The 26,092-nt window shown below is 38.6% G+C and overlaps 1 protein-coding gene across 1 annotated transcript in view; it reads right to left on the bottom strand.

The window, feature by feature from the left end:
• Nucleotides 1-21,948, bottom strand: part of LOC124789284 (tRNA pseudouridine synthase Pus10) — a 79,211-nt gene extending 57,263 nt beyond the window's left edge. Inside the window, exons 1-6 of the mRNA XM_047256590.1 lie at nucleotides 21,701-21,948; nucleotides 21,512-21,631; nucleotides 21,100-21,410; nucleotides 11,497-11,708; nucleotides 11,261-11,386; nucleotides 8,736-8,928 (exon numbers count right to left, since the gene is read on the bottom strand). Of these exons, the coding sequence (XP_047112546.1) occupies nucleotides 8,736-8,928; nucleotides 11,261-11,386; nucleotides 11,497-11,708; nucleotides 21,100-21,410; nucleotides 21,512-21,631; nucleotides 21,701-21,862 (1,124 nt within the window). The 5' untranslated portion in view covers nucleotides 21,863-21,948. The remainder of the gene's footprint in view (nucleotides 1-8,735; nucleotides 8,929-11,260; nucleotides 11,387-11,496; nucleotides 11,709-21,099; nucleotides 21,411-21,511; nucleotides 21,632-21,700) is intronic.
• Nucleotides 21,949-26,092: the final 4,144 nt, after the last annotated feature.

Here is a 26,092-nt window from a genome sequence, read left to right as displayed (position 1 = left end):
CATCATGCACTGATAATAGCACCATTGAATGAACTCTTGAAAGGTGCACATAGGCCAAACGATAGATTGCGATGGACAAGTGAGGCAGACCATGCTTTCCACGTTATCAAAGCAGCAACAGCAGATGCAGCTCTACTAGCACACCCTCATCAAATTTGCTGTTAGCATTACTGATTGAAGCTTCTGCTAAAGCAGTTGGAGGAGTGTTGCAGCAGATGATAAACCAGAGTTGGCAACTGCTTGCTTTTTTTAGCCAAAAGCTGTATCCTCACAACAGAAGTGGGCGACAGGCCATTGCAAACCATGACAACCTACACTGTAGTAAAAAAAAATTCAAGCATTCTTTGGAAAGCGGCAATTTCAGTATCTTTACAGGCCACAAGTTATTAACATATGCTCTCAAAGTGAAGCCAAGCAAGGCATTGCCAAGACAACTGAGGCATACTGACTACATTGGCTAATTCACAACCAACATCATATATGTGCAAGGCAAACTTAATGTCAGATTGAGGCATTGGCAGTAATCAAGCATACATCACTGCACGCTGAGGCCATAGATGCAGCTATTGATTTTGATGTCGTGGCATGGGTACAACAAGCTAATGAGGTGCTGCATTCAATGCTTGTGCAAAAATCAGGTTCCCAGCTATGAAGAGGAGCAATACCAGGCACAAATGTGCAGTTATAATGAGATGTCACCAAGTTAAAGTCTGGGCCATTTGTTCTGCAGCAATTTCAAGATCTGGCAATCACTTCAATACATAATCTAGCACATCCTGGAGTCCGAGGAACCACGACAAAGTATGGCCTGTCAAAAGAACAAAGTCACACAACATGTCAAGGGACTGGTAGGTACATTTATCAGGGTGTATACGTGGACAAAGAAAAAAATTCCCGGATTTTTCCCGGATTTCCCGGTTAAAAATGCACTTTCTCCCAGGTGAAAATACACTTTTTCCGTGTTAAGTGACAGTATACTCTTCCTCGGCACCGTAAAACTCATCAATCCTTTGAATGTTTATGGTTTTATATACTAACGCAGGATTTCCAGGCACTTTAGAAAACGAAACTCCAGGGGGAAAAAAACGTTTTGAAAGACCATTGATGTGCAGCAACATATACCCTGCATATTTTCGTATTACGAAGGTATAAATTTTAATTCCACGAAACACTGCATGTCACTTTCCGAAGCATTCAAATCGAAATTGCTATGCGCTTTTGTAAGCCAGCCATAGCTCATGTCACGTAATCTCGCCAGCTGATGACAGCATACGACACGTGATATAGTCAGCCAATAGCGAGATCACTCTTAAGTAGCGCGAACACACAAATAAGAAAAGTTAATGGTTTAAATTAATATACACAGCATTCACATATAATATTTGTCTCGAAGATTAATAAGCTGGAAGAGAAGTAAAGCTTCCCCATATAACATTGATCTTTTTTGCGCATTAAGATACATCACACAAATGTGCCAGTAAAATTTTTAATAACGACGTAAATGTCTGATCTTCTGGGCTCGAAATTCTTCTAAATGGTCGTCCTCAATGAGTTGATTTTGGAATTAGAGTCAAACGCTTTGTGATTTAAGAAATTCATCGTACATAGTTCATCTTGCATAAAGGGAAATTTGCTTTGAATGTAACGCTTTTCAAACCACCATTCGCAATATTTTCCTGCGACCTGTTAGAAATAGGTTCGTTTCAGCAGTTGCAAGTGAGGGCGAGATAACAGGCGTCACCGCGCTTGCGCAGCTACGATGACGCAGGAAGCCCATATGTTCGCACGTATAAAACATTAAAAGATCTTACATTATGTCATAAAAGAAACAAGACATCAGAGGATACTTCAAGAGCATCGGAATTTCGTCAACCATACTAAAATGCATAATTCAGGTTAAAATGCACATTCGTATGTAAATTTTCTTGGAGTACCAGTAAGGTATTATCTCATGTTTGGTTCTTTATTATGGCTCAATGCCATACGTGCACTTGAAATGCAGCGAACAGTTGAAACTAGCCAATAGTGTGAAATTAAACACTTCGTTTCAGATAAATTGCCTGCCTCAGCAGAAAAGATTAATAAAAGCCAAATCTCTTTAGCAAACCGGAAAAAATAACTAATTGTTCTGCAAGGCGATTAATGCTTGTCTGTCAGAAAGGTGGAAATATCTGAAACTAATAACGTACTTTAGCCTTCCGTAATTATGCGAGCATATTTTAATTCATCTGATAGCTCCCGGCGACAAAAATCCGTTTTGTTATCATTTAACGTGAGACGCAATAAACAAAGAGGAAACAACAAAATCACTGAACGTGAACACAGGTCACGTGGAGACGACCCACCTCCCCACCACAACTCAGACTGCTCTGTGCATCAGCCCCAGATTTACTATACTTCCGAACCGGCGCAACATTAACTAGTGTGTGCCCAGCCACACTTATGTAATCAGAAGCGGGAGATGATTCTACTCATACGAGACTCAACTGCGCATGCGCAAGAGCCCGCCCGCAACTGCTCAAATGAATCTAATTTAAACAGTTGTCACGTCACGCTCATCGGCGGCAATTTGTTGTTATGAAGCATTGCATAGTCTTCCTAAAGCCTTTGACACACTTTTCTGTTGCAGACGCTTGTACGAGCACTGTTTTGTTGTTGTATATGGTGCATTTCCTTTGCAACTTAAGTTTTGTTTTCGTTTTTTTTTTTCCTCTTTCATGTTTTGTTGCTGCAGTATTATTCTGCAGTAGCGGGATATGGTAATATCCTTTGTCAGAGTATTGGTTCTTACCAGTCAAAATCACAAAAATTTAATTGAAAACTAAAACAATGAAAAATTCCCGGGGTTTTCCCGGATGAAAAAATTCCCGGGTTTTTCCCGGATCTCCCGGTTGTCCCGGGTCGTATGCACCCTGATTTATACTGCCTAACCATTGATTTTACCATGTCCAAATGGATGTTGTAGTCCCTCCATCAACGTCTGAAGGCTGAAATTACTGCCTTATGATTGTGGGAAGATACTCGAGATGGCCAGAAGCATTACCTACGGCAGACATCACTTCGGAGATAGTGGCAACAATGTTTTTCAGAGGATGGATTGTGTGTTTTGGCATACCATAGTAAACAATGACAGATCAAGGGCATCTATTTGAGGCATACCTCTTTAAGGCCCTTGCCACACTGTTAAGTGTCAAGCAAATAAGGACCACCACGTATCAACCCGCAGTGAACGGCTAGATGGAACTCCTACACTGACCACTGAAATCAGCCATGGAATGTCACGCAGCAGACAACTGGACAAGAAGTCTACTGATTGTTTTACTAGGATTGCGGACAACCTTCAAGCCTGACTCACAAGCCACAGTGGAAGAATTGGCGTACCGCCAATTGTTACATCTGCCTGGAGAGTTCATCTATGACATGGGTGATGAAATTATCGCAGTGTCAGACTTTGCCACCAAGTTGTGTTTACCACAGTTGCACTTCACTGTATCAAACCAGCATTTTAAGATTCATGGCCAACAGAAAAAGAATTGGCACCGAGAAACATGGAGAAGGGAGAAGTAGCAACGAAAGATCCACCTAGCATGGCCAGCTACAGAGGAGGCTTGACGAACATTGTATGCTGCCACACAGCAAATACCAGCAGGCGCTACCATTTTGCAACTAGAAGACCACATTGATCCTAAGGAGAAGCCCCTGAGTTTCGAGAAAGGCGTGATGATCCGATCTGGATGGCATATCAAATTTAATGAGACGTATCGCTGACACAGGAGGGGGGGAACTGTGTAGTGACTCCCACTATATACATTCTGCAGTACAGTGGTGTAGACTGTATTGAGAGTTCCAAGGTTCCACGCCACACTGTGTTTATTCTTTGCTTTTGATTATATAGTTATTCCTTGTTTTTGTCTTGTTGAAATTGGATGTTGTGTGAACGGAATACTTCCATGAAATTAATTTATATGTGGAAATAAATCATTTCACGAGATAACCACAAATTCATGCACAGGATCTCCTGGCTCAATCACTTTCATAAATTTGCAGATAATTCACTTCTCAAGTATATATGTCACAAATGGCACTGGGAACTTCTGAGAAAGGATTCTGCATTACTCTGAGGAACTAGTCTGTGATAAGCTGTGACCAATTTCACCAGTTTTGCTTTTCCAACATTTCAAATCATACTACCCATAAACTGAAAAGAATCCACCATTTTATCATCGCTCTACCCATCCCATTAATACCACCTTTTTTGTAAATCAGTGGCAAGGTAGAGGTACGACATTTTAATTTTTTTTAACTGTCTTAAAATATTATGCAAGGGGAGGATAAGGAATAAAGAAGAATGGGAATTATTGTTGTATAACTCTGCTTGTTCTAAGGATTCCCTGTACCATAACTGTGTGCTGCTCCAACAATAACCACAGACACATATTTTTCTTATGTAGTTTATGCACTGATTGTCCATTATATACTTCCTCAGAACAGAGAACGTAATTAAGTCCTTGCTTTCTCCCTATATTTCAATTATGCATCAGTGTGACTACAATTTCATATTTCTTTGAAATAGATCAGTAATCTATTTGTCAATCATTCTTTCAATAATAATACAACAGTCAATTATCCTCAGGCAGTGCAGAGAAGGGTGGCTGTTAGTAAGTTGTGATGTCGGAAAGGCAAGGGGCTTTCTCTTACCCCCTTTATCAAATAGTGGTACTGCAGCTTACTAACACAGGCAAGGGACACTTTGTTCTATTTACTAGCCACACTTCAAGCCAGTTGAGAAACCATGCACTGCATACTGTACGCCAGAGATAGGTGACGAGACAGACCAAACTTTTGAACTATGAAGTTGGCAGGCGATGTACATAATGTTTTAGAATTTGCAAATAAATTTTAAAAAATGAATGTTAAAAAAATCTTCAAAAGACCAATGGAGTTAGTCCTAAAAGGAAACCTTTGTAAGTATTGGATTAAACAAGTCAAACCAAGGAAATATATTTACTCTCAGTGGGCCAACAACAGCGAAGCTAAAGTCACTATTGCATACATCTTTTCTTCCAATCTTGTTACACACATTCACATGGAATTATTCTTTCTTTATATACAGGGTGTAAACAATAACTTTACAATGTACCAGTGGTTCAGAAGAATAATTTTATATGGAACACTGTGGTCTGACAAGCTGGAGTACAACCTCAAATTTGTTCACACTGTGCGCCTAGGCAATGGTGCAGTATCATGTTCTGCCTCCCAAACTGCTAACTCTGATGTAAAGAGTGAAAGAAAGAGAGTGAGTGAATCTCTCTTGGTAGCTACACAAACGATGAGTTAGCGTCTCTTGTGGTGAGCAAGCTACTACAGAACTATGCGACATTCTGGTAGCCCTAATCATATGTTTTTCACTTTGATTTTGCTGCTGTTTGATTAGTAGTGACAGTGATTGTGAGTCAAAAGGGTGTTGCATCAAAATGAATTGGTTCACACCCAATGAATCAGCAGACACGCATTTGTACTTTGGTCTTACACATTCCAACACACATACAGAATGTTTTCCTCAGTGAGCTTTACCTACCCATGTTTTCTTTTATGCCACTGATTGTACATTTTGAGGAACAGTTTCTCTTGAAATAACTAAATCTCTATGATGTTGGGTTCAAATATTGCTTTTGATGTCATAATTTTTTTTTTTTTTTTTTTTTTTTTAGGTTTTTCAAGAACTTGCGGCATGCCACAGCATTCAAACTAAAGTCAAAGAAAATTTGTTTCAACTAGCTGAAGAAAACCCTTGCAGCAGTACTGAATAACTGATAACCTTTTATCCCACAAATAACAGCAAGGAAAATTTAGAATGAAAATGGATACAAAACATTGAAAAATTCAACTGGCATGATTACAAGCAACGCACTGTGCTTAGCCACTGTTAAAATGTTGAATATCAATGCAATCCTGATTTTGCATCATTTGTGTCATTTACTGATGAAGCACCTTTTAATGAAAAAGTATCTTTAATACCAAAATCAATATCTACTTCGCTGTCAAAAATCCTCAAACTTCATATGAGCGAATGTTGGGAAAAATTTAAAGTCAATGTATATGCAGCCATTTTCTGGCATACCTGATATGGATCTGAAGCATGATGGTGCTCTGGTGCATAGAAACATTCTGGTACGAAATTACCTACATGAAGCTTACCTGCAATGTTGGACAAAGTTTTAGTCTATTTCCTTGAGCTGCAAGATCAGGGAAATTACAACCCCCCCCCCCCCCCCCCCACCCCCAGGGTTGTGCAAAAGAGATTGTGTACCCACTGACAAGGAACAAGATCTACTTGTTCGAATCATTGCTGCTGCATTAATTATTTACAACAAACAAGGTATTTTGCCCACGTTCATTGGGCAATGACACAAAAGTGCAATGCGTGGTTTCAAGTACACAGAGCTAACTTTGAGATGCTTTTTTAAAACTGTAGTAGTTACTGTAAACAGTGATAAGATTGGAATTTTTATTGGTGTTTTTCATTTTGTACTCTGTGGGAAATAACAATTTGTTTAATGTAATTGTTGTTACTTTACATATTGTTCACTGTTATTTTCTAAACTGGATGTGCAATACATGTGATGAACAGATGTCAGAGTTTTCAAATTTTATATTTCTTTAACATCTGTAATTTAAACTTTTTCACAAGAGTGAGGAAAGAAAAAAAAGACTTCTGTAAATTTTATGGAAAAACCAATAACATTTACAACTGATCTAAACTTAACCCTTACAAGGAAAGTAGTCTCGTAATAAGAAGGTTAGAGAAACCTAACAATTTAATTGTTAATTTCAAGTTGTCAAAACTTACAATTTTTTAAGGTGTCATTTACACAAAAGTCAATTTTTAAGTGCAAGAATAAGGCCTCTTTAATATTCAAGGACATTTTAGTGAGAGAAAGAAAAGAGCTCCAAACAGTAAAGACCTCCTAGGGCAGTGACATACGAAGGTAGTAGGATATTCAACAAAATTTTGCAAGGCTTATTAGCATTATAGCTTAGGTGGCTTTTGTAGGTCAATGGGAGGTAGTTTCCAGGCTTAATAAACTACAAGTGTCCTGAATAAAATTGTTCATCTCACCTTCCCCTACAGCACAGTGGTACACTGTTAACAGTTATCATTTATACCCCATACAAGTTTTTAAGTCCTGACAAAACTCTACCATCTGGTGAGCAAGATGTATGAAACAGGCGAAATACCCTCAGACTTCAAGAAGAATATAATAATTCCAATCCCAAAGAAAGCAGGTGTTGACAGATGTGAAAATTACTGAACTATCAGTTTAATAAGTCATGGCTGCAAAATACTAACACGAATTCTTTACAGACGAATAGAAAAACTAGTAGAAGCCAACCTCGGGGAAGATCAGTTTGGATTCCGTAGAAACACTGGAACACGTGAGGCAATACTGACCTTACGACTTATCTTAGAAGAAAGATTAAGGAAAGGCAAACCTAAGTTTCTAGCATTTGTAGACTTAGAGAAAGCTTTTGACAATGTTGACTGGAATACTCTCTTTCAAATTCTAAAGGTGGCAGGGGTAAACTACAGGGAGCGAAAGGCTATTTACAATTTGTACAGAAACCAGATGGCAGTTATAAGAGTCGAGGGACATGAAAGGGAAGCAGTGGTTGGGAAGGGAGTAAGACAGGGTGTAGCCTCTCCCTGATGTTGTTCAATCTGTATATTGAGCAAGCAGTAAAGGAAACAAAAGAAAAATTCGGAGTAGGTATTAAAATCCATGGAGAAGAAATAAAAACTTTGAGGTTCGCCGATGACATTGTAATTCAGTCAGAGACAGCAAAGGACTTGGAAGAGCAGTTGAATGGAATGGACAGTGTCTTGAAAGGAGGATATAAGATGAACATCAACAAAAGCAAAACAAGGATAATGGAATGTAGTCGAATTAAGTCGGGTGATGCTGAGGGATTTAGATTAGGAAATGAGGCACTTAAAGAAGTAAAGGAGTTGTGCTATTTGGGGAGCAAAATAAGCTGATGATGGTCGAAGTAGAGAGGATATAAAATGTAGGCTGGCAATGGCAAGGAAAGCGTTTCTGAAGAAGAGAAATTTGTTAACATCCAGTATTGATTTAAGTGTCAGGAAGTCATTTCTGAAAGTATTCGTATGGAGTGTAGCCATGTATGGAAATGAAACGTGGACGATAAATAGTTTGGATGAGAAGAGAATAGAAGCTTTCGAAATGTGATGCTACAGAAGAATGCTGAAGATTAGATGGGTAGATCACATAACTAATGAGGAAGTATTGAATAGGATTGGGGAGAAGAGAAGTTTGTGGCACAACTTGACCAGAAGAAGGGATCGGTTGGTAGGACATGTTCTGAGGCATCAAGGGATCACCAATTTAGTATTGGAGGGCAGCGTGGAGGGTAAAAATTGTAGAGGGAGACCAAGAGATGAATACACTAAGCAGATTCAGAAGGATGTAGGTTGCAGTAGGTACTGGGAGATGAAAAAGCTTTCACAGGATAGAGTAGCATGGAAAGCTGCATCAAACCAGTCTCAGGACTGAAGACCACAACAACAACAACAAGTTTTTAGCTGCATGAAAAATCCAGACAGTCAAATAATAACAGATACAACAAAGTTACCAATAAATACTTCAAAACGAAATGATCCTGAACTATACTTTATAATGTAACATTTAACATAAGCAAATAAAAATCTGTCTAACCTTGTAACAAGTTGCAGGTCTCTAACGATTACACTATCTGGACTTCCCATGTTAATATCAGCTTGAAGAGCACAGACTTCATCACGGGAGAAACACGTTCGGTGTGGATTCAGCAGCTCCACAGAAAATGGTCGACCACGTCCTAACATACGTACATCAACATCTTCACGGCCCGAAGAAGAAAATCGTGACCCTATAAAACAAAATTTATTGAACAAATATTGCTTAAGATTAATTTTGTTGTTTTATTTAAAATTACAAAAGCTTTCAATTCAAAATACTCATCCATTCGGAAACAATTTCACATCATATGTTTATCTACTTTAACTGATATCAATAAAATCAAGCAGAAAAAGACATGCAAACACAACAAAAATAATTTCATACTATTAATTTTCTGTTCTCCTGCCACTAATGGGAAATGGGAGCAGGAAATAGATGGGAGAGGTAAGTAGTGCACACGGAACAGTAAAGACCCTGAGCATCACAGCATTCATTGTGAAACAACATTAGAAAATTACCATGCTGAGCATTGTGCTCTTCATCTGGGTGGTCAAAACTTGCCCATGAGCATAGTTCATAACTGAATTTTCATATAGACCAATTGAAGGCAGCTCGTGAAGCTCTTATAAAAAAATGTTGTTACTGCATTCAAAGGTGAACTGAAAATTATGGTGCAAAATAACTCATACATCTCAACCCAGTATTAATTCTGTCAGACTGTAATTCATCTGATTTGTCACGTTTCAGAGCTATTTCTCCATGACAGCTACTCTTAATTCACAGATGAATTTCTGAATAGATAACAGTCTTTGTGCAGCTGTTTCCAGCAAATAAATTTAAATGTAGGTTTAGATTAATGTAAAAGCCACTTTTGTAAGTTTATTTATCGTATGGCAATACACAGTACATAGAATTTGGAAACATACAAATATACCATTATATAAATATACCATATGTCAGTAGGTAAGAATAAGTACAGAAAGGAGGTAAAAAGAAATGTTAACTATTTTACATGCATATGTTACTGGTAGTTATACAGTTTTATATTAAATTTCTTAGTCCAGTGCCATCAACCAGGTAACGACAGAATTGATTGATACAATCAGATGCTGCATTGGTCCTTGCTGGGCACTCTAACTTGCACTTGCGGCTAACAGTTTGTTCAGGTTCATTATAGTTACACATTGCAGTAACTGATATAGCCCACCTATGCTTCATGGAGTTGCACCTAACATGTTCTGTTCATATTCTAATCCCCTTTGACCATATTTTCTTAAGAATATTCATTACCGGAAGTTGTAGCGTGGGATCTGTGATATCTAGGTGGTTGATATTTGTTGTTGATCTCCCCTTTCATTCTTTACTAATGCTGAAATTTGATTCTGTGCTATTTCCCAGACTGGTTTCTGGGACTTCAATCAATGTTGTAATCAACTGTTTGTAGTCATATGGATGGCCAGGTATTGTGGTTGGTACGAATCATGGGATTTCTTTGACATTCATGAAACTGTCTGTCATCCTAGATCAGGTGGTGCAATGTTCTTGGGCACAGGTAAACACAGTGCTGGGGTAGATTTTAAGGTACAGGCTGTCATCACCATGGTTTGATTTAGTCGCATATCCAATTTTTTGATGTGTGCACTCTTGAACCAAATGATAGCACAATATTCCCAGGTTAAATAGACCAAAGCAGTTACTGTTGTGAAAAGGGTTTCACTTGGACTATCCAAATACTGTTTCTAGTTTTTATTTTTTAGCTTGTACACTCAAGGTTTTCATAATATCAAAGAGCAGTTTAGCACAAAAATGAAATGTTTAGGGTGGAAGCTGTATCATAATCTCTTTCAATAGGAAAGTAGCATTTAGTTGTTTAGCTGTCAGATGGTTATTTTGGTGAAATGCACACATCTCAGCTTTGGAGAAGTGAAGGAGTAACCCTAGATTTTATAATAGTTATGGAGTGAGTCCAAATCTTCATTAAAATGTTCTTTCTGTCTCTGAGTGATTTATATAGACTTGGGGTGGGTTGATCGTTTATGTACCTGAATTTATCACGTATAATGGATGGCATGTTGCTGATCCTCAGGGCAGCCAATTTTTGAATTTATATAACTTGCAACTGTGACTTTGAAGGATTGATTTATTCAAATATTTTAATCTGATCTGCAAGTTGTCTGCTAGGTACATATTGTTTGAGTTTTAGGGTTAGATCTTCATGCCAAACTGTCCCACATGCAGGTTCAGAAGTGTGATACGGGTTTTAGGGCTATTTTGAAGTCCTCACTCTATGAATGAAATACATGCTAACACCTGCTGACATGTTCTACATCATAAGAAAATACTGCACATATGATCTACGGAACACACAAACATCTAAAGTATACCAGATGTGTGATTGTATGAGATGTATGACAATAAAAATTAGAATGAATGATACAGAAAACATTTTAACCAATTAAATAAAATAAAATGCTAAATATTTCATTAGGATATGTTTCAGGTGCAAGATAAAAGTATGTTACCCTCTGATTGTGTTATTGCTTCCAGTTTGTCACTAATTATCTCTTGAACGGATGATTCCATTCTCCTTTCACCATCAATGAGCCATGGTGTCTGGCTGAGAAAGCGGGAGAACTTATTGTAGCGACCTGCATACAAAAGCAAATATTACTTCTAAATTAATGGCTAATGATCATGCAATATACAAGATGACGTTGTAGTAGACATAAGTAATGAATATGTGTTTGTACCAACCAACCTGCGAAGTAAATTGAGTTATGAGAACAAGCAACAGAAGTGATGGCAACTGGAACCTGTGGCACAGATGGGGGACAGGGAAAATTTTCCTTGAAAACTTTTGAATCAATGGTTGGAAGTAGCTGTTCTACTCCTTTTCGTGTATACAGTTCACCACGGAACTTCCGTCTCTGTGTCCGACGTTCTGCAAAGAACTTTTTACACATCTTCTGCCTGTTCAACAGAAACAGGTTTATGGTGCCTGTCTTAAAATAGTTCCCAATGTATCAAACCTACTTTTTATAAAACACAACCAATAATTAAATCAACACCTTTAATACTACTTTAATCAATAACCCTCTTATAAGTTACCAACAGTTATGAAAAGGATACATTGCTACGCACCGTTAAGATGAAATGTTGAGTTGCAGACAGGCACAACGGAAAGATTGTTCCACATTAAGCTTTCGGCCAAAGCCTTCATCAGAAAAGAAAAACACACACACATTGACATAAGCAAGCACACCTCATTCACACACGACTGCTATCTCTGTTTGCTTAGGCTCGAATGAAACTGAAATGTGTCAGGTGGGAGCAACAAACTGCAGTGGGGTGGGGAAGTGGAAGGAATAGTAGAGGCAGGGTTGAATGGTGGGATTAGGTTTACTTTGGATGGAGGGTTCCATGGCAAAGAAGGTTTCTCATTGCAGTGATTAGGAGGACAATAGGTTTTTGACAAGTCCAGCAGGGTTAAACTGGGGTATACAGCTGAAGGTAAAGCATTTGGATAGAACTGAAATTTCGGTGGGGCTGAGGATTTTGGTGAAAAGGTTAACAACAGTGTTCAGGGATTGTTTTGGCTCTGGATTTAGTTATGAGTCAGAAGACAGCTTTGGGGGATGTGACAAGTTGAAAAGGTCAGCTAAGAAGGGCCCAGTTGTTATGAGGGGTCGACAAGGAGGAGCACTACGGGTAGGTTAATGGTTGGATACTGGTGCCCAAAGGTGGCAACATGATTTCAGCACGGTGGATAACTTATGGAGGTAGTGTCTCAAGCGCTCTTCCATGTGCTGCAGTGCAAGGGATTTAGTGTGAGAGACGCAGCTGAACATAACATCTTGATTTTAATGGCAGCATCACAGCCCAGGCCATCTGGATCCTACCCTTCACCGCCAGCTTTTCCGAACTGCGAAGATGGGAGTTATCCTTACAAGACATTCTCTACTCCCAAAAATCATCCCAGCCCTAACCTACAGTACCTACTGTCCCCACATCATCCAACCTCCTCCTAACTCACATTTCCTCACCCTTATTGTGCAATTCTCTGTGCCAATGCACCCACTGGTCTTTTTCCCATCTCTGCTACTCTCCTTCCCACTCCCATTTTTCCCTTCCCTCCCTCCCTCTCCCTTGGCTTCCCAACACTGCACCAGGTGGCCCCTTGTCTGCCATTTCTAGCAGCTGCATGCTCTGCCAGGCAGCACTGTTTCCTCTTCTACCACTGGTACCCTGCTATCCATGCCACTTTTCCACTCCACCACAAGTTGCTGCTCCCATTCAATGCATTTCAGTTTCAGTCTGGCCTGAGCACCCAGAGATAGTGACCATTTGTGTATGAAAAATGCTTGCTTGTGTGAATGCATGCATGTTTTTCTTTCCTGATGGTGGCTTTGGCCGAAAGCTTAATGTGTAACAGTATTTTTGTTGTGCCTTTCTGCAGCTAAATGCGGCATCTTTCTGGTGAGGATCAACCTATCTTTTCCATGATGGTTGATACTGCAACCTGGACTTTTCACTTAAAAGTTATTTATTTCAGCACCTCCAGAATAACAAATGACGAGTTTCCAAAAAACACAATTTTATGGTGTACAAACTACTTAAATATAATGGAAGGAAACATTCCACGTGGGAAAAATTATATATAAAAACAAAGATGAGGTGACTTACCGAACAAAAGCGCTGGCAGGTCGATAGACACACAAACAAACACAAACATACACACAAAATTCAAGCTTTCGCAACAAACTGTTGCCTCATCAGGAAAGAGGGAAGGAGAGGGGAAGACGAAAGGAAGTGGGTTTTAAGGGAGAGGGTAAGGAGTCATTCCAATCCCGGGAGCGGAAAGACTTACCTTAGGGGGAAAAAATGACAGGTATACACTCGCACACACGCACATATCCATCCACACATACAGACACAAGCAGACATATGTCTGCTTGTGTCTGTATGTGTGGATGGATATGTGCGTGTGTGCGAGTGTATACCTGTCATTTTTTCCCCCTAAGGTAAGTCTTTCCGCTCCCGGGATTGGAATGACTCCTTACCCTCTCCCTTAAAACCCACTTCCTTTCGTCTTCCCCTCTCCTTCCCTCTTTCCTGATGAGGCAACAGTTTGTTGCGAAAGCTTGAATTTTGTGTGTATGTTTGTGTTTGTTTGTGTGTCTATCGACCTGCCAGCGCTTTTGTTCGGTAAGTCACCTCATCTTTGTTTTTATATATAAACTACTTAAATAGCTATTTATTACACTTAAGCAACACTTTTTTGCACCAAACCAAATGTACATAATTGTAGGCTACCCATTCTGGCACAACATTCAGACAAAGTTACTTACCATTATCCCAAGTGCTTTCTGTAGTTTGCCCTTATGAACAGAGCAAGTTAAATTGTAACAATATTGTGCCAATAAGACACAAGAAGCTTGTGGCGTGATCAAGAGGATATCATGCACCAACCAAACTGGTGAAATTTGTGATCTTAAACATCTGTAACCTATCACATCATAATGCTGATTTCAATAACAGCTCTGTTCTGAATAATTATAAATACACACAAGCTTATGCCATAAAAGGAAATCAGAAAAAGCAATCATGGCACTGTACAAAAATTCACTTAGTCAAACATGCATTAGTACCATTATATTAATGATTGTTCAACAGAAAAAGTAAAGTTTCATGAAGAATTTTAGTCCCCCTCCAATGCAATTTCATATACATACAAGTCACAAAGAAGGGACTGGTTGGTAGGACATATTCTGAGGCATCAAGGGATCACCAATTTAGTATTGGAGGGCAGCGCAGAGCGTAAAAATTGTAGAAGGAGACCAAGAAATGAATACACTAAGCAGATGTAGGTTGCAGTAGGTACTGGGAGATGAAGAAGCTTGCACAGGATAGAGCTGCATCAAATCAGTCTCTGGACTGAAGACCACAACGACAACAGCAACAACAACAAGTCAAAAAGAATGCTGCACCTAAACTCAGATTTAAAAAAGTTGTTTGAAAAATATTTTATTAACTGCAAAAATAAGTGTTTCTTATTGAGGCAGCTGTGTCCATAAAGAGTTAGGAAACGATGTTATGATTAAAACAATCAAATCACAAATTATGTGTAAAGAGAAGCAAAGATGGCATTCAGTGGATATTGCACTTAAACAATACAGAATATGCACAGAACTACAGGACCCATACAACAAGAATTCTAGAGCACAGTTCACATTTAAGCATGAGATGTTTCCTCTAATCTAAATAACCATGTCAAAACCATCATGTATTTTGGAGGCAATAATGATGTGAGACACATCTTTCTTTTCATTCTGGAGATCCAACAGGCTGTGTATAGTAAAGTGAAACATATTTATATATTTCAAAATCTTAAACATGGCTGCAAAATAGCCACTGTATAAATCTGACAAGGTTGAAAAATCAGCCAACCAGTTGCTAATAAAGGTTTATTAGCCCTTGACCACGGTTTCGATATCTGTGAAAATATCTTCTCCAGAAGTAGTGGCCTTGTTACACCACATGATGGCACAATAGATTAGAGGGAGCCGAATGGCTCTTGTCATAAACAAAATTGATAAAACAAGAATTATTGGAAGCCATCGCTTTAGATAGCACCAGATTACATATATCATACTTCAGAACGAATGTTCATTAGTAAATGTCTACAGGTAGATGCTCTCGTCAACATAAAACTGCAACAGGCATCACAGGATAAAATATTTTCATAAGTTACTTGTACCTTATGCCAGAGACTAGAGCAGCTGGCCTTAGTCTCTGGCATAAGGTACATGTAACTGATGCACATGCACACTACATTTGCGATGGAAACTAATATCTGGAACACAAGGCCATGTTTCTGCTGCAGTATTAGTGCTTGCGTATCACCAGCACAGCTCAAAACTTGAGATTCAGTCATTCTTTACTTCACGCCAATGAAAATAACATACTCAACTAGCTGACAGGAATATTCCTACAGCAAACATAGCCTTACACATTAACAGTGCTACAACATTGGTGCAACTCCACTTGGGCTTACACCATATTAAGTAAACCATCAATTTCTGGACCTATGTTTATTTTGATTATTTGTATTTTTAAATGTCCTCTACTCACCCCTCTCATATGTACCTATAATAGTCAAATAAACCGATTAGTGTCAGTCTACACATGATTCTGATTGCAATAATATCCAACAGCTATCAACTACATCCCCCCCCCCCCCCAATGAACCATGGACCTTGCCGTTGGTGGGGAAGCTTGCGTGCCTCAGGGATACAGATAGCCGTACCGTAGGTGCAACCACAATGGAGGGGTACCTGTTGAGAGGCCAGACAAACGTGTGGTTCCTGAAGAGGGACAGCAGCCTTTTCAGTAGCTGCAGGGGCAACAGTCTGGGTGATTGACTGATCTGGCCTTGTAACACTAACCAAAACGGCCTTGCTGTGCTGGTACTGCGAACGGCTGAAAGCAAGGGGAAACTACAGCCGTAATTTTTCCCGAGGGCATGCAGCTTTACTGTATGGTTAAATGATGATGGCGTCCTCTTGGGTAAAATATTCTGGAGGTAAAATAGTCCAACATTCGGATCTCCGGGCGGGGACTACTCAGGAGGACGTCGTTATCAGGAGAAAGAAAACTGGCGTTCTACGGATCGGAGCGTGGAATGTCAGATCCCTTAATCGGGCAGGTAGGTTAGAAAATTTAAAAAGGGAAATGGATATGTTAAAGTTAGATATAGTGGGAATTAGTGAAGTTAGGTGGCAGGAGGAACAAGACTTTTGGTCAGGCAAATACAGGGTTATAAATACAAAATCAAAACGGGGGAACGCAGGAGTAGGTTTAATAATGAATAAAAAAAATAGGAGTGTGGGTAAGCTACTACAAACAGCATAGTGAACGCATTATTGTGGCCAAGATAGACACGAAGCCCACGCCTACCACAATAGTGCAAGTTTATATGCCAACTAGCTCTGCAGATAATGAAGAAATTGAAGAAATGTATGATGAAATAAAAGAAATTATTCAGATAGTGAAGGGAGACGAAAATTTAATAGTCATGGGTGACTGGAATTCGGTAGTAGGAAAAGGAAGAGAAGGAAACGTAGAAGGTGAATATGGATTGGGGGGAAGAAATGAAAGAGGAAGCCGTCTGGTAGAATTTTGCACAGAGCACAACTTAATGATTGCTAACACTTGGTTCAAGAATCATAAAAGAAGGTTGTATACACGGAAGAAGCCTGGAGATACTGACAGGTTTCAGATAGATTATATAATGGTAAGACAGAGATTTAGGAACCAGGTTTTAAATTGTAAGACGTTTCCAGGGGCAGATGTGGACTCTGACCACAATCTATTGGTTATGAACTGTAGATTAAAACTGCAGAACTGCAAAAAGGTGGGAATTTAAGGAGATGGGACCTGGATAAACTGAAAGAACCAGAGGTTGTGCAGAGTTTCAAGGAGAGCATAAGGGAACAATTGACAGGAATGTGGGAAAGAAATACAGTAGAAGAAGAATCGGTAGCTTTGAGGGATGAAGTAGTGAAGGCAGCAGAGGATCAAGTAGGTAAAAAGACGAGGGCTAGTAGAAATCCTTGGGTAACAGAAGAAATATTGAACTTAATTGATCAAAGGAGAAAATATAAAAATGCAGTAAATGAAGCAGGCAAAAAGGAATACAAACGTCTCAAAAATGAGATCGACAGGAAGTGCAAAATGGCTAAGCAGGGATGGCTAGAGGACAAATGTAAGGATGTAGAGGCTTGTCTCACCAGGGGTAAGATAGATAGTGCTTACAGGAAAATTAAAGAGACCTTTGGAGAAAAGAGAACCACTTGTATGAATATGAAGAGCTCAGATGGAAACCCAGTCCTAACCAAAGAAGGAAAAGCAGAAAGGTGGAAGGAGTATATAGAGGGTCTATACAAGGGCGATGTACTTGAGGACAATATTATGGAAATGGAAGAGGATGTAGATGAAGAAGAAATGGGAGATATGATACTGCGTGAAGAGTTTGACGGAGCACTGAGAGACCTGAGTCGAAACAAGGCCCCCGGAGTAGACAACATTCCATTAGAACTACTGACAGCCTTGGGAAAGCCAGTCCTGACAAAACTCTACCATCTGGTGAGCAAGATATATGAGGCAGGCGAAATACCCTCAGACTTCAAGAAGAATATAATAATTCCAATCCCAAAGAAAGCAGGTGTTGACAGATGTGAAAATTACCAAATTATCAGTTTAATAAGTCATGGCTGCAAAATACTAACACGAATTCTTTACAGACGAATGGAAAAACTAGTAGAAGCCAACCTCGGGGAAGATCAGTTTGGATTCCATAGAAATATGGGAACACGTGAGGCAATACTGACCCTACGACTTATCTTAGAAGCTAGATTAACGAAAGGCAAACCTACGTTTCTAGCAATTGTAGACTTAGAAAAAGTTTTTGACAATGTTGACTGGAATACTCTCTTTCAAATTCTAAAGGTGGCAGGGGTAAAATACAGGGAACGAAAGGCTATTTACAACTTGTACAGAAACCAGATGGCAGATATAAGAGTCGAAGGACATGAAAGGGAAGCAGTGGTTGGGAAGGGAGTGAGACAGGGTTGTAGCCTCTCCCCGATGTTATTCAATCTGTATATTGAGCAAGCAGTGAAGGAAACAAAAGAAAAATTCGGAGTAGGTATTAAAATCCATGGAGAAGAAATAAAAACATTGAGGTTCGCCGATGACATTGTAATTCTGTCGGAGACAGCAAAGGACTTGGAAGAGCAGTTGAACGGAATGGACAGTGTCTTGAAAGTAGGATATAAGATGAACATCAACAAAAGCAAAACGAGGATAATGGAATGTAGTCGAATTAAGTCGGGTGATGCTGAGGGAATTAGATTAGGAAATGAGACACTTAAAGTAGTAAAGGAGTTTTGCTATTTGGGGAGCAAAATAACTGATGATGGTCGAAGTAGAGAGGATATAAAATGTAGACTGGCAATGGTAAGGAAAGCGTTTCTGAAGAAGAGAAATTTGTTAACGCCGAGTATAGATTTAAATGTCAGGAAGTCGTTTCTGAAAGTATTTGTATGGAGCGTAGCCATGTATGGAAGTGAAACATGGATGATAACTAGTTTAGACAAGAAGAGAATAGAAGCTTTCAAAATGTGGTGCTACAGAAGAATTCTGAAGATTAGATGGGTAGATCATATAACTAATGAGGAGGTATTGAATAGAATTGGGGAGAAGAGAAGTTTGTGGCACAACTTGACTATAAGAAGGGATCGGTTGGTAGGACATGTTCTGAGGCATCAAGGGATCACCAATTTAGTATTGGAGGGCAGCGTGGAGGGTAAAAATCATAGAGGGAGACCAAGAGATGAATACACTAAGCAGATTCAGAAGGATTTAGGTTGCAGTAGTTACTGGGAGATGAAGCAGCTTGCACAGGATAGAGTAGCATGGAGAGCTGCATCAAACCAATCTCAGGACTGAAGACCACAACAACAACAACAACAACAACATCAAATACATCACAGACCATTAAATAGTTCCCCACAAAGTAAAATTGTTTCCTGGGTGTATGTGGAAAAATGTAATAACTGCGGCAAAGTATTCCCTGTTTCAAATAGGCATGTCATTAAAAATAACAAAAAGCAGTGTATTAGACATTTAGTAACTCACACGTGTTTACACATTTGTTCAGTTTTTTATATAGTTTACAATATAATGTCACAAAAGGCATCAAAACTATAGTCAAGATGGCGTATGAAGATCTATGACAGCTCACACTGCTGTTGTCAGGTTTGAGTTGTGAAGCACTAACAGTTGTAGGCAAAAAAGTAGCTGTCTACATAGCTGTGACCATACTGATGTATTGGTACAGAGATGTTTAGGACATTGCATTAGATTATTTACTGACATAGGCCTGCTAAGCTGCCACAAGCCACCTACTGCATCTGTCAGGAATCAACTTATGCTGACTCAACTATAGGCCTATTTTTGGATGAAGTTATATAGTGGACCCCCCCCCCCCTTGCATTTTTAATATGGTGCAAAAGTAATCTGTTACCACAATCAGATTTTCTGCTTTCACACTGGTCAGCTTCATCAGCTTACAACCAAACTGTCACCTTCCAACTTAACCTAGACCTCGGACTGTGCTACAGATCATTCTGTGACCATAACAAAGATTTCAGGGAGGGATCCAGTACTTAAATTTAGCACTCTTTATTTGCAAGGTAGAAACCCTGCATGGCTTCAAGCATGTCAGACACAGCATTTTCTCGGTAAATTGGTTAAAGCTTCACTTCAGCATTTGTCAACAAATTGGAGACAACAACATATTTTTTGTAACCCAGTACAAGGCAACCAAGAACACTAAAACTAAAAATAACTAAACTCTGCCATGAAGGCACAAAGACACCGACAGGCTGCCAGGTCATCCTCAGCCCAAAGGTGTCACAGAATGTGGACATGGAGGGGCATGTGGCCAGCACACCACTCTCCCGGTCATATGTCAGTTTATGAGGCTGGAACAGTTACTTCTCAATCAAATAACTCCTCAGTTTTAGCTCACAAGGGTTGAGTGCACTCCGCTCGGCTGACCAGATGGTCACTCCTCCAAGTGCTACACCCAAAACAGCTGATCTGCATGCCACATTTCTTGCAGTGTTCGCGTCCTGTTCACATTAGTGAAGTGACAGAGCTCTGCTGTAGAAGTGTTAACATTGAGATTGTACCTATATTAATGAAAGAAGGTATTTTTCATAGCTGTATCTGCCTCCAGATCTGGATCCTAAACAGCACATCTGGGCTACAGAAAAAAAATCACTCCTTGACTCTGAATAACCTTTAAACTTTGTGGTAACTTGTCTGGGAAATTAGCAGCTTATAAGCCACATGTAAAACCAAGGTTAAATGTTACTCACTTGTTTGCGTACTTTAGCATGTTCAATTCAGGCATAATAATAGATACATTCATAGTAAAACCAATAAAGTATTTAACATTCTGAGATAGGTGCAGTCTCATTCTAAAAGTTCGCCTTCTGAGGTAGATAAATAGGACTTCTTTAGTCTCACTCATACACATACAATACAAGATCAAAACTGAGAAAGTTAGTTACATTATGCACAGCAAAAGTATGACAGAAGCTATTTTTCATGCAGCCTCCGTGAAAGCAATTGGACATCAAGTACAAAGCACTGCCAACAAGTACACTTTGCTATAAATTAAAATGTAGGTTACGAGGTATAAATTATGATACAACTGATTGCAGAGAAACATAGCACAGAACATCTGTAAAATATATGCAGCCTACACAACTGTCACACGATTGTTACATACATGTGTGCACATTCGTCTTCGTCATTGGCGTATTCCACATTCACGTTAACGAAGAAATTACATTTATCTCCAGAATCAAAACTTTTGTTGACTCGTTTGGCTATTGCTGGTACAACTGTCCACTTCCATACGTCTTTTACTGGCACCATATGAGTTTCATAACGTGCAAAATCAGAATCAAAATACTCGGGGAACTTGTCCCTTATAAACAACCATAATGAATGCGCCCTGATCTGGAAACAGACCGGCAGTGACAACGCGCAAGTGAATGTGGTGCTGTCGAAGGATCCTTCTAGTATTTTGTTGGAAATCTGGGGAATAAAATGTCAAATCACACTTCCTTGACACATGATTTTTTTTTTTTTTTTACAAAAATATATGTCAGCAGATATTATCCAAAACAGTACAGTACCTTCTCAGTTATTCCTTCAAACAAATTATCTTGTAATAAACCCAAACAAGCTATGCATATGACTTCTGAAACATTATCTTCTCCACATTCATTAGTTTCAACCGGTGACTCGAGTCCTTTCTGTAAAACAATGCAGGTTAAAGCCGGTTCTCATGCCTCATGTTCTTTAAGTACTGAAAATATGCGCACCTTTCTAAGTGTTTCTGGTACATCACTGTATGCTGTAGATTCTCTTTCACCGATAACTCGCAGACAACAGCGTTTACAACAACCAACTTCACGTAAACTTTTAAACACGTCTTCGCAACCCATTGTATATTGCCGCCAGTAGTCAAACGTAAACAATAACATAAACACAGACGTTGTTGGCACACACACAGTATCTTTGAAGCAAATACATTAATACAGTGTTGGCAAATGAAAACGGTAAAATAAACTCTGGGAAGTTAAAAGCCCGTGTATCTGCTTCGAAAATTACAAAATAAATTCGAAGAGAAAAGGAAGCAGACCTTCGAAATCGAGATACCAAAAGCCATCATCTATGGTACTTGTGTAACTACTACCACTGATTCAAAAAAAAATGAATCACTGGTAGAGCTGTAGTCTACACATAAATGATTCATTTTTGGCAGTAGATGACAAAATAAAAATGTAATTATACGAAAGATCGCTCATAGCAATAATGCATCCGACAGATGAGTTTGACTGAAGAGTTGCTCTTTACATTTAAAGAGACTACACAATATAGCAACAACACGTTTTTAAATGTAAATTAATAAATAAATATAAACACAACCACTGCAGATGAACACAAGCAGAAAACTACAACGAAATGATACCTGTCATAAGCTTGAACATTCAGTTCTAAATCAGGCAATAAATTACAAATTTCTGTGTAATAGACTAGCTGTACAAGCACTTGATTTATGACAATAATATCAATAAAATTTGCAGAAAATAGAATAGACTTCAAATGCAAACTGAAATCATATCAGCTTGAAACTCTATCTACTCCAAAGAAGAATTTCTGTACAGGGAACAGTGTCACAAGTTTGTGTGTGTGTGTGTGTGTGTGTGTGTGTGTGTGTGTGTGTGATAGAGAGAGAGAGAGAGAGAGAGAGTGGGGGGGAGGGGGAGGAGCTAAAAAAACTGTTATTAGAAAAGTTAAGACAATCATATAAATGTTCAGCAAGTTACCATATTTTTTTGATGAAGTTGCTACAGTTGTACACTTGATAAACTAACTAAACCCGCTCACAGTGAGAGGTCACAATTGTGTTCCACAGAACATGCAAATAACTAACTCACACAGCATCATTTTTTCTAAAATGAAAAATGTATTGGACAGTAAACACATATATCAATAGCACACTATGGCCTAATCTATCACATTTATTATAAATTATAAGAGCAGAAAAGTCTAGGAAAAAATGGAATTATGTTATTTAATTAATATTTTTAATGTACATGTTACACAAAACACAATTAAAAAAGAAATGGAATACAGTGCTGTTACCGATAATGAATTGCTCAATGAATCGCTGTTACAGTAGCACTTGATCAAAGAGGGTATGCAAGTCATAACAAAGAATCAGGCAGATCTTAATAGAATTTTGGAGTAGTAAAAAGATTGCCAACTTGATTTAAATATTGAGAAACGTAAAATTCTGCATTTCATAAAACACAGAAACATAGTATCCTATATGAGTAAAACATCGATGAGTCACATCTGGAGTCAAATATATTGCAATAATACCTTGATGTAACATTTTGTAGGGTTATGAAATGGTATGGTGTTAGAGGATCAGTCAAAGTTACAGCAAATGACAGACTTCAGTTCCTTAATAAGATGCGTGGGAAATGCAGTCAGCCTACAAAGGGAACTCTCATGCACGTCACAGTAGCATGCAGAATGTGGATGAAGATATAGATGGATAGCAGGCAGCGTGTCCAGTCATGGTTTTAATGCACAAAAATAACTTTTGTGAAAATTAGCTACACAATATACTTTAAAGCAAGTTCCTTGTATTTGTATATTCGAATTTCTAATTACGTTAATAGCCAACATTGGAGTCCTACATTGTAGTCTCTAAATAACACATGTAGACCTAATATACTGAGTATTTACATGACACTGATACAATCTTTGAGTAATGATGGGAACTTATCTCGAATATGAAACTGGTAATTTCGGTTTAAATATGGGAAAGCAATAATTTTGTGCTCGTGTTTGTTGACTCCGAGAAAGCAAATAATTCAGTAGATATCCAATACTGATGCAAATTTTGAAGGATATGAGTTTCCATAGAAAATAAAGTGAACTGTTTAAATAGATATTAACTGGCCTAACATCCAATGGTAAGTACAAATCTGAATTATGTGACTCTAAGATAGCCAGAACGATAATGAAAAAGAAGATGGTGAAGAAGAAGAATAATTACACTGTAGAACACAATGTCTGATTTCTTCATATTGTGAGTGCCTATCGCTAAATGGTTGACATGGCGCGGATACCCTCTGCTTTATGCCTCCAGACAACATAATAACCGCAAACCTACCATGTCTACTTCTCAAGAACGTCTGTTTTCAAGTTGAAGTATATGGTCATTTTTATTTAGTGAAATGATATATCGAGTTAAGGAATTAGCAGACATAAAGTTTTGTGTACAAGAAGCAAATGGAAACTGTAAGAAGGCTGAAATGTTGTACACAGTCAGTACTTCAATAGAATTCATAGAACTTTCGTGCAATGATGTCATGGTGGCATAGGAACAGAAGTATGCTGCTTTGAGCAGCTGTTATTAATGTGGCACCTTTTGGTAGTTGTGCAGATAAATTAGAATGCAAGTGTGTACACGGATTTTTATCGTCAGCAGCAACAGTAGTAATTTTAAGTGTTTTTACTTTTGTTTATAACTTTCAACTCAATCATTTCTAGACCAGAGTTCCCTCCCTCAAACTGAAGCTCTTTTTGTCATCCCTAAGAGATTGTCTGATCCATATATAAAGGGATGAAACAAATAAATGATTGGTGTGGTGCGGAAATAAAAAAACGAATCACTTTCTTCTTTTTAAATACTGTTGGAATGTTAGTGAAGGTACATAATATGACATTCAGATAAATTGTTTTGTTGAGCCTCTTTTATTATTCTTTGCACCAATATATAATAAAAATGAGAAAAGCTGGACTGGATACTTGTTTCCAAACGTTTTTATGAGTACATAGTTACAATTAACTAATATTAATCACTTTATAATTGTATTACAAAGTTTTATATCATCTCATAATCTTGGAAGATACTTATAAACAAATGAGCACTAGAAAAGAAATGTAGTTTGTTCATCATTAGTCTGTCCATATTTTCTGAAATACATAACTATTAAGAACTACATAAAGACTTACATACAGTCATTTAACATTAAGTTGTGATGTTTATAATTTATATACATTTCGATTATAGAATATGTACTACATCTGGAATTATGATTCGAGTTAAACACATGGAATTACGCAAATTAAAATCTCTCGAACACAAACGTTGGCACGACTTTGTCAATTTCATAACAGAAAAAAAGTTCACTGCCATAGGTTGAACCAAACGTAGAAATAACTTTAGCGGCTTCTCTGTTGAGTCTAGGACGCTGCTCTTGGTTGTCATACAGATCTTATAAATTCTTGGACTGGACAAACAGGTCGCTGAGCTGGGTGCTACCCTTTGTCTGTCATCTCAAGTTGCGTGTAATGAGGTAAATTAGCAGCCAAAAGTGAGAACAGTGTGACAAATAAATCGAAATCCGTCTTCAGTCTTGCAGTGTCTTGGAATCTCTTGGAGAACTTATGATGAAATGTTTCAGTTAGTGAAACGTAGTCAGTCACGTCAACTCCATAAATGACTGCCTTGAGCTGTGTAAATGTTCCAAGTTATGAACCTGAATTCGATTTTTTCCATAGGCTTATTTTTGTTTGATAGCATAAATCTTGTCCACCATATCTGTTCCAAAACCATTCTCCCCTTGCATTAAGATACTTAATGAATTTAAATAATTGATGATGTCGACCATAACAAATTTTGTCACCACTCTGCTGGCCTCTGGTGGCCGAGCAGTTCTAAGCGCTTCAGTCTGGAACCGCGCGACCGCTACGGTCGCAGGTTCAAATCCTGCCTCAGGCATGGATGTGTGTGATGTCCTTAGGTTAGTTAGGTTTAAGTAGTTCTAAGTTCTAGCGGACTGATGACCTCAGATGTTAAGTCCCATAGTGCTCAGAGCCATCTGAAGCATTTTTTGTCACCACTCTATTAACAATTCAGTTTTTTCCCTCTGTCTCTGTAAAGGACGACTTCAGTTCAATCTGCATCACTATCATTCGTCAGAAGAGAAGTGCGTCACATCGTCTGTGTGGCTGGTGTTATAATGACATTCCAATAAAAAATTTCCAGCTCATAGCGGTGTGTTGAGATATTAAGCACTTCTCATGGCCTTTGAAAGATACGAGAAATAAGGCAATTCCCATTTGGGACTGAAAGCTATGCCTTCTACATTTCTTCTTTTTCGGACAGTGCGTTGACGGCATTGTATTCC

This window comes from Schistocerca piceifrons, chromosome 3, assembly GCF_021461385.2.
Source record: "Schistocerca piceifrons isolate TAMUIC-IGC-003096 chromosome 3, iqSchPice1.1, whole genome shotgun sequence".
Lineage (NCBI taxonomy): Eukaryota > Metazoa > Arthropoda > Insecta > Orthoptera > Acrididae > Schistocerca > Schistocerca piceifrons.
Note: the sequence above shows the minus strand (reverse complement) of the source record. Positions and strands in the feature narration are given on the sequence as shown.